The sequence below is a fragment of the Lissotriton helveticus genome, chromosome 3_1 (genome assembly GCF_964261635.1).
Source record: "Lissotriton helveticus chromosome 3_1, aLisHel1.1, whole genome shotgun sequence".
Lineage (NCBI taxonomy): Eukaryota > Metazoa > Chordata > Amphibia > Caudata > Salamandridae > Lissotriton > Lissotriton helveticus.
In genome coordinates, this window is record NC_136061.1 from 235,412,731 (window position 1) to 235,422,696 (window position 9,966).

At 44.2% G+C, this 9,966-nt stretch overlaps 1 protein-coding gene across 2 annotated transcripts in view; it reads left to right on the forward strand.

Moving 5' to 3' along the window:
• The window catches only part of CAMKK1 (calcium/calmodulin dependent protein kinase kinase 1), a 1,207,414-nt gene extending 1,198,632 nt beyond the window's left edge, over positions 1–8,782 (forward strand). The window contains exon 17 of one of the 2 annotated variants that reach the window (XM_078679690.1): positions 7,764–8,782. In XM_078679690.1, the coding sequence (XP_078535816.1) occupies positions 7,764–7,836 (73 nt within the window). In that variant the 3' untranslated portion in view covers positions 7,837–8,782. The remainder of the gene's footprint in view (positions 1–7,763) is intronic. The other variant, XM_078679691.1, reaches the window with a different exon arrangement.
• The last annotated feature ends 1,184 nt before the right edge of the window (positions 8,783–9,966 follow it).

Below are 9,966 nucleotides of genomic sequence, written 5' to 3' on the forward strand. Positions count from 1 at the left end.
ATGCTGAATCATATTCGGGCTACAGAGATGAGCTGATTTAACGCTGCCACTGCTGTTGAGCAAAGCAACCGATGGCCAATGTGGGGTATTCTGATGCACCAACCAAGTGTGAGGACATTTACAGGCTTGCGCCGCTTTACTCCTTGACAGCCTAGAGACGTCCATGCACTGCGTGACCTGCGATGGCACCCAAAACCGCCTCCCAGGACCATACACTTTGTGACCCTCCTCTAACTTGTGGACTGGGCCAGCAGAATGCCCCCCATCACCATGAGGAATCCGATGGATGGGGGGTAGGAGCATCTAATGCTGTTGGCTGTCTTGACTCACGCACCTGTGACCTAAGGCTGATCGTGTCCCCCCAGTGAGGCGGGACTGGGACACCAATACACCCCAAACACACTTTCCATTGCAGATGCAGAACCACTGATTTCTCTTGGGACTTCAGAGGAGAAGACCAGATCCAACGTTGTCACTGCTATTTGGCAAAGGAACCTAAGGCTGGCATGGTAGCAGTCTTATACATCAATCTGGTGGGAGGGCAAATACGGACTTACACAGACTTAATCCTGGACAACCAGATGCACCCTGTCCAGCGAGATGTGCGAGAGCTCCCACAGCTGGTTCCATATACTCTATGACCGGAACCAGGTACTTCAACATCGCCCAACAATATGGGCAAACCAGATGGCCGTCAGACCAATCTACAGTTTGACCCTTGCCGCTTCACATGTAAACCTAATGGTGGAGTGGACCAATCTGTCGCTGATGACCCTTCAACAGAGATCCCTGCACATGCAGTTGACATGAAAACATTACTAATGGCAAAGCAACAGAGCTTAATATCCATTGAAGCAAAAAGGAACACTAATTGCTGTAGAATGGACTCCATAAAACACAAGTTAGATAAACACAATGGGCACCTCCAGGTAGCAGAACAACTCCTTTCCACAGTAGAAGACACAGTTACAGCTTGCAAAGGTCAACTACTCCGCATAGAAAAAGTCCTGAAGTTCATCGCGGCAAAAAATAAAGACCTGGAAGCAAGGTCTCGCCCCAACAATCTACGCATTGTGGGGATGCCACAATCCACTAATTGGGGAAAAATAGAGGACCTCATTGAGCGACTCCTTACTACCCTATTTGGCGCAGACTCCTTTTCTAAACTACTCATAGTCTAACGTTCCCACCATGCACTACTGGCCTGTCCACCCCCTAGAGCTCCTGCAAGAACAATTATTGCCAGCCTCCTCAATTATAGAGACCAGGAAACTGCCCTACACTTAGCAAGAGAAAAGCGCACCTTGCAATTTGAGGGCAATGAGGTGACCATCTATCCGGATTTCACCATCGCGGTCCAAGAGGCAAGGAGGAAGTTCATACCGGTCAAACAAAAACTACGACGAGCCAACACCACAAATGCAATGCTCTATCCGGTGCGCCTTTGTGTTTCATTCCAGGGCAAGGACCATTTCTTCACCAGTCCTCAACCAGTCGCCAACTTTCTGAGCAGACACTCCATCTAGTCCTTCCCGATGTAGCCACTTGCCACATCATCCAGATCATCCTCGTGCACCTCAGACCTGAGCTGAAGCAGATACCCCTACAATGTTATCAATGTAACTGGCAGTGGACTGCATTCTACGTCAGCTAAGGTTATATCAGCTCCTGTGATGTACACTTATGACCCAACTCTTGCTTCTGTTTCTTGCACACCTACACAAACTGAGCCACATGAGAAGAAAATGGACACCCTCGTCTACATAAGAAGGACCCCTCCTGGCCCTCTGGACGACCTTATCAGGCTACCGCTAGTTGAGACAGTTGATACTGATTTTTGTATAATTTTGTGTTTGCTACTTCTCTTACCACTCTGAGCTCATTCAAAGTGCTCTTGGTGGTTTCCCCCCTGCTGCTCTTTCTTTTCTTACTGCTTTTCTTTTCACTCAATACTTTTGCTGTTTCCTCTTTATTTCTTTACTTAACATGGTGTACTGGTACCATTTCCACCTAAGCGCTGATATGATCTCAGCCGCATATGCAGCTCTTTGTAAGTTTGCTGTGGGTTTGGGCCGCCAGTGTGGTTGGAGGGGGGCAATGGCTTTTCTTTATATGACTTATTGTGCTCAACAATGCATCATGCTGATAATGCACTATTCTTGTCCTGCACTTTCCTATTTCTCAATTCGATACATTGATCCAGCTCATAGGAACAGCCTTAACATGAAACGATATGGGGGCAATCCTTTATGCATTCTCCCAATTTTATGGTTCCCTCTACACGTCCCACAGATCAGAACCCACAGATACGCACTCCTTCCTGAATGACATAAATTTGGGTTGGCTGAGTGGCGCTCAGCGAAATTTCCTTGCGGAAGATATCACAGGAGATAAGATTCAAGAGGCACTCTTGCAGTTTCAAGCTGGCAAAGCCCCAGGGCCTGGTGACCTACCAGCAGACTTCTATAAGACATATATTGGCCTATTAATATTGATACTAAAATCTGTATATCAAGAGGCAAAGACAGATGACCTACTCCCCCCATCTATGCGCAAAGCTATGATTATCTCCTTGCTTCAGCTGAGTAAGCCTCATGATAAGTGTGAATCTTATTGGCCGTATTCTCGAATTAAACGTGATGTTACAATTTTAGCTGAAGTACTTGCTAACCCGACTTGCCCTTCATATGCCCTTTCTGGTAAGGCCTAATTAGTCAGGCTTCATACCGGGCAGTCGACGTCTAATATTCTAAAAACATTATTTGCTCTGATGCATGACATAGATCGAGACCTGGCAGCGGTGGCGGCCTTTCTAGACGCCACCAAAGCCTTTGATTCCCTAGAGCAGGACTTCTTAATGATTGCCCTCTGTCGGATAGGGCTCCCTCGTCCATTTCTGGCCTGGTTTGCCCTTCTATGCACACAGCCGGTAGAAAGAGTTAGATTCAATGTTTCGGTTTCCGATCCTCTATGTATCAATAGAGGTACACGGCAGGGCTGCCCACTACAGTCACTAGTTTTGCCCACGCGATATAGCCACTGGCAGCAAACTCTGCCAATATCCTCAAGAATGTGCTCACTGCTACCCATCCAAGTATGTTCTAGTTAATATATAGGGACAACATTACCCTTTATTTGAGGGAAACACAAGTCAACCTTAATAAAGTCCTCCGCGAATTTGTCGAGTTTGTGGGGATATCAGGAGTGCAGATTAACTAGGAAAAGTCCCACCTCTTCCCTCTCACGGCAGCTATGCAACCCTTCATCCCAGAATACCCCTTACAGTGATGTCATTCTGAACTTAAATATTAGGGTGTGGTAATCTCAAAAGACAAAGAAGAAATCAGCAGAGCAAACTATGCCACAGCGCTTTACAAAATCCCTGATAGTATTACTCGCTAGATTTCACTACCCCTGTCAGTAGTGGGTCGAATTGCGCTAATGAAAATTGAAATTCTACCCAAATTCTTATAGGAGGGTTAAATGGCCCCTGTACCACCAGCCTCATACTGGCGGCCTTTATCAGCTTCAACCACTATTGCAAACTCCACGGTTGCCTGTGCTTCCAAGGGTTGGTGAAGTCTGGCTCGAAAACTAGTCAAACCGCTGCTATACTCCCCACTGATACTGCTCCTTTATCATCCCCTACTACCTGTCACACATGAGAATGACTGCAGACAGCTCCTGCAGAGGCGAGGAGCTGCATGTTGGGGCATCCTCTATCAAGGGGTCTTCTTTATATCCTGTGATGCATTTTTTGATGGAGAGGCGCCATCGCCATTAGATATATTTCTGTACATTCGGCTTGGACACATTGTGAAAGCTGCCACCCAGGACTTCCCACATGAACCTCCTAGATTAGATACTCTCCTATAGTATACAATAAGAAAAGATGGCAGTGGAATAAACAGAACAGCCAGCACCTCCGCTTTGTTTGCATAAAAGTCTGTATCTGACTCTCTATTTTGAGGCGTGCTCTATGTCTTTAACCGTGCCACCCACAGTATCACGTAATATACACCGGATCACTCCGAATATATTAATCAATTATAAAACATAGACAGAGCACAACATTGAGTTAAGTAGACAGCTGATTGAGCCCAACCAGCAAATTTGTTTTAATACAAAAAACATATAGTAGATTCTGTTCAGCATACAGTCTTCATAAAGGATGTTCTATGGTTACAATATTGATACAGCCACAGCCGACACGTGTTTCGTCGCCATTTGCGACTTTTTCAAGGCTTTGTAAGAGTTGTGGTCGTAATTCGAACTGCCATGTCCAGAAGGACAAATATGTGGCTTGAAAGTGTAAGCCACTAGAGACTAGAGACTAACTATTCTTGACCGCACAACAACGGATTTCTTCACTTGTTCCTATCATAGAAGTGCGCATTTTGGGAAACACTTTACGGATTAATTGAAGTTGCGGCAACACTTTAAAGAATTATTGTGTACGTCGCCTTTAGAAAGCTTGGTCGCAAAGAAACTGACGTGTGTAAGTGGCTTACACTTTCAAGCCACATATTTGTCCTTCTGGACATGGCAGTTCGAATTACGACCACAACTCTTACAAAGCCTTGAAAAAGTCGCGAATGGCGATGAAACGCGTGTCGGCTGTGGCTGTATCAATATTGTAACCATAGAACATCCTTTATGAAGACTGTATGCTGAACAGAATCTACTATATGTTTTTTGTATTAAAACAAATTTGCTGGTTGGGCTCAATCAGCTGTCTACTTAACCCAATGTTGTGCACTCTCCTATAGTACTTCAGGCAGAAAATTCACGACACCTAGTTTCCCTCTTACACCGTACAGCGCAAATTGAGGCCCTTTCTACTGAGGAACGGATGATGGTTCAGTGGGAGGTGGATATAGGGACCACCCTTACTGACGAGCAATGTAAATACTGCTGTGTGCAAACAGGAAGGATAGCCTCTAGCAGCAGACTCTGCATTATACATAAGAGGTTTCTCCACAGAATGTACTACACTCCTGCCAGGCTACAACGATACCGGCTCCAACCCGATGATCGGTGCAACCACTATGGAGGGACCAGAGTGGACTACCTTCACCTTGCGTGGACATGTGGACCCATAAAGGCTTACTTCAGAGAAATTTCCACAGCACTCACTGATGTGATAGGCCAGGCTCTAAATATCACTCCTTTCATGACTATTTTGGGGCATACGGGGGAAGTCGAAGTGGGTTTCAGGCGATACGTGGCACTAGCCCTTATCCTGACAGAGTTGCCTGTCGTTGTGGGTGGGGAAGAGCACCGAAATTCAAGGAATTTATATTCGACCTCATTTATTGTACTAACCAACTGTCCTTATATGCTGAAATGTTACCCCCTCAATCTCGACCTTGGGACATATGGGATCTGTTACATGATAATCTGTCAACCCATCCACAACATACTGAAAAAGAAATGAGATCAGCACCTTGAGAACTGAATTGATTCCTTGATCCGGCTATCATTCCTAGTGCCTCAACATCTGCATCTTCACATATATCCTGTTTGTTTATTATATGCCAAATAGTGGGGACAAGCCTATATGGGATTAGCCCAATAATTTACAAAATAAGGTCCAACTTGAACTTTTACTATGATGCCAAAAAGCGTGGAGGATATTTACCACATCTTCTCTTGTTGCTTTGTACCTAAACAAGGCGGGTGGATGAAATGGGACAGGATGAACTATTTCTTACTTTGCTTACAACAACTATCGGCGAAACTGGTGATGCACTTTGTATTTTTTTCTGTTATTGTTGATTATTGAGAACTCAGTAAAGACATTTGTGGAGAAAAATGTAAGAAGACCTTGAATCAAAGATAACAATACATAAACATACTGCTAAATTCATGATAGTCCTAAACTCATGCTTCTGTTTGCCAATATTGAAGGTGAGCTACGCTTTACTACAAGATGCAGAAAATGTGCAGATGTACTCCCTCAAATAAAATGGCTTCTAGGCCTACAGGAATCATGAAACATAGCGTTCATGTTAAGTCTATTGAGCACTTCAGGATAATATAAAAAGTATATCAAAATTTTATTTTGTACTATATCGGTGCGCGTGGCAATATCAATGTGTAACATGTATAGCAGTAGGAATACATGGTTATGTTTTCTCACTGCTTACGGTTTGTTTTATTTTCATAGATCAAATGTTGTATGTACACTACTGAGTATTATATCGTTGTAAATTCCAATTAAAGTTACCTATAGGCAAAGACAAATAGACCACAATTGTTCGTTCAGTTTCTGATAAAAAATCCTTTGTTACTTCAAAGGCCTCAGAGTAATGCAGAAAATAAACAATAGGAAGAAGGAGCATGAGTTAGAGTCGTAGGAGGGTCATAAACCATGCCCAATATTTGTCTACAGTGACCCCTGAATCTGCATGAAGTTCGGTTGAAGTACAGACTAAGCATTTCAGATTTCAGAAGTTTCCAAGACTAATTGAAGTTGGTTCGGATCTTAGGTTAAGGCTGAAGGCATTCCGCAGACTAGGTCAATGAACATCCATGGATCAACCACATTGTTTCATTGTCTAGAAAAATAATTGGTTCCTCATCTGTGCAGACGCTGAACAAAGACTCCTGGTGGACTTTTAGTGTGGTGTGGACAGTAAGAGAACCTTGAATTTGATGTGAACTGGGAGCCAATGGGGTGCTTTCAGGATGAGTCTGATGTGGTCTCACATTTGTGGAAGTTTAGGCATTTTTCATCTACCTAGTTCTGTATTCCTTGTAGTAAAGAAATGAGATACCTTGGTGGGCCCATGCAAATTATTCTACAGTACTCCTCTTGAACGTTCTGCTGTGCAGCTGGGTTGGAGGAAATCAGTGACTCAAGCCCTCGTCACCAGCTGACTGGACTAAGGAAACACTCTATATGCCGGAACAAACTCCCATCTCCTCAAACGACTACAGACTATACAGAACATCGCATCCAGACTCATCCTTGTCCTCCCCACACCGACCAGCATCACCTTCAACTCAGAAACCTCCACTGGCTCCCTGTCCAGAAGAGATGCCAGTTCAAGCTGCTAACCCACGCCTACAAGGCCCTCCACAACGCTGGACCCTCCTACCTCAACCACCACCTGACTTTCCACCAGTCTACCAGACAACTCAGATCCACCTCCCTCGCCCTCAACCCCCCGCATTCCGTGGAGCCTCAGTGGAGGTCGCTCCTTCTCTTACCTCGCCACCAAGTCCTGGAATGACCTCCCACTTCACCTCCGAACCTCCCCCTTACCTGCTGACTTCAGGAAGGGACTCAAGACCTGGTTCTTTGACTAAGGCTCCCCTCTCCCTAGCACTTGGATATATCCCGGGGTGATAAGCCACGCTATATAAATACTGATTGATTGGAATAGTGGTAGAATTTTCCAGAGTTAAGGAAACTGTTGCCAACTAATTGCATTAAATAGTGTTCCCCCTAATGGGTACTTTACAAGGTTACAAGAAGTCACCTTTCGGTTTCATGCCTGCATACAAGCACTCTGCATATGGTCTTATATGCATGCCTGCTATACCCTTATAATGTACAGTTTGGTACATTATCTCATGTACATCATGCACGTTGTTCCATTGTAAATGTTTTCAAGAGTTTAGAATGCAAACAGTAGAACTAATATGTTAATTGCTGCAGAACACAGATGGGTGAATATGTTTTTAGCTTGGATTTTTAAAAACACCTCTTCCTTTTCATGTGTTATTCAACCCTTCCCTTTTGTGTCACCCTGTAGAAAGCAGACCAGTGGGGACTGTCCTAAGGATTTTGAACTTCCTGACCTGGAAGAAGATGAGGCAGCTTCCTGAGGAACTCCTCGACGCTTCCCTCGACCAATCATGATTCACTTGCTGCTGGAACCATCGTGTTTTCGTGTTGCACAGATACACACAGATACACACACACACACACACACACCATCATGTACCAAAGCTTCAAAACGCATAGCGAAAATGAGAAGCAGGCATGTTTCAAGCTCTTTATGAAAGGTTTACATTTTTGTCAAGGAATATTATTGTTTGTTGTTGGGTGTCTTTTTTGTCAAATGTGGAAACTGTTTTGTGTCTATGTGAATACCAAATACCACCCATGTGCCTCATATTCATTTGTGCTTATACACGTGTCTTGTAAAGTAAGTGTTGTATGAGGATTGCTTGACCATTGAATGTGTTATTTATATTTAAGTAACCAAAAGGGTTGTAACATGAGAATTGTCAGTGAGAGATGTATTAGATTCCAATAATAAATAATAATATGCGGGATAGATATATCCAGGGGTGACCTCTCAACTATGGAAGACTCCTTCCAGCGACTGATGTAGCTCTTCTTGTTTTATGTTTTTGAGCATGGCAAGCTGATGGTCAGACTACACCTATAGGTGGTAGTTTGCCCAATGTAGAGAAAAGGTTTTGCATGATCATTGAAAATTCAAATATTACCATGCAGCTTGAAGAGAGTGAGGATCTATGTATCTGAAACATTTGCTCCTGATGCAAGGGAGTAAAAACACACTGGAGCACCCTTGTACAAGGCTGGAAAAAACACTGTATCCTATTAAATGCCAACCTCTTGGGCATTAAGGGGGCTTCGTAATGGTTCAAACATATTGTATTTATTTCTGTAGTTTTAGGGTGCCGGACCAGGCAACAAAGAGAGACAGAATAACTGAAGTGCTTTTAAGGATGATCCCAACAAAAATATTTCAGCAAACACATGGACAATAAATGAAAGTATTAATATACTTTCCCATTCAAAGATGTGAGAAGAGCATCGTGGGAGTAATGGTTTTTAATATAATCCGAATCCATGTCTCACCAGCTGCTTGCCATTACCGCTTCTTTGAATTTGATTTACATTTAGGCCTACAGAGTGGTGTCAGGTGCAGTGGATATGCATTTTGGATGACCTTGCATTGGTGTGCATGGCTTCACTGAGGCTGAGACAGACAGATGCCTCTTGACCTTTGCTAATGAGGAGAAGGGAGGTGCTTTCGGCAGAGTTGTCGGAATGTGTCAGGCTATGCTTGTGGGGTGCAGTGAGGGGGTGCTCTGTGTTCTATCTGGATAGTTGCTACTTAGCGAGGGACTTTATTTGCGGGTTCCCCTATGCATATATAGAGTGGTCCGTAAAATTTGTTTACTCTACATGCTATAGCCAATTGCATCAGTGGGTGAGGAGTGGAAGAGGGCCAGTGCAGTGTCAGAGAGCACAAGCTCGTAGCTAAGTACACTTTGCGCCGCTCCCGCCTTATAGCAAACAGCGCTTTGAATGTTGAGCTATTCTAGGCCAAGCTTACAATATTAAACCAGAAAACTACAAGTCCCAGAATGCGCTATGTCGTCGGCTACAAACCTAGGTCGGGTCTGGTTACACATTGTAAGTTCTGCATGGGCTCTGCTGTGATTGAGCATCCGACTGCGGTTACCTCCATGGTGGGCTGTCAGGTTTACTATCATCCATCATGTGTGAGTAGAGAATCAAGCATAATGGCTTCGCATTGAGGTGCGTGTAGTGATGATACTACGATGTGTGACCTTTGTCAGTCATAATGTGAAAATGCAAGGGGTGTTGGGTAATCCTTTGATGCAAAGGCAGCAGGTGCTGCGTTGTGTTTTCACAGAAGTGCATTCAGCTGTGACAGTGACTTCCGGGAGTAGCTGCTAACCATGCTACTCCTAGAAGCTACTATCAAGTGAAAAGGGGATGAGTACTAGAGCAATTAGAGGATGGACCACCGGGTACATTATGGTCAAATTTAGGCTTTCCGGGACAGTGCTTTGAGCCATGCTACTAGGCAATGGAAACTGCATTTAGTCAACGTGATGTAGAGTTAAAGGGAGATTATGGAATAGGGGGACAGGAGCATACGGTAGAAGGTCCATCATACATGCTAACAGAAGAGCATGTCTTGTCAAGCCTTGGAAGTTGCCATAACATTG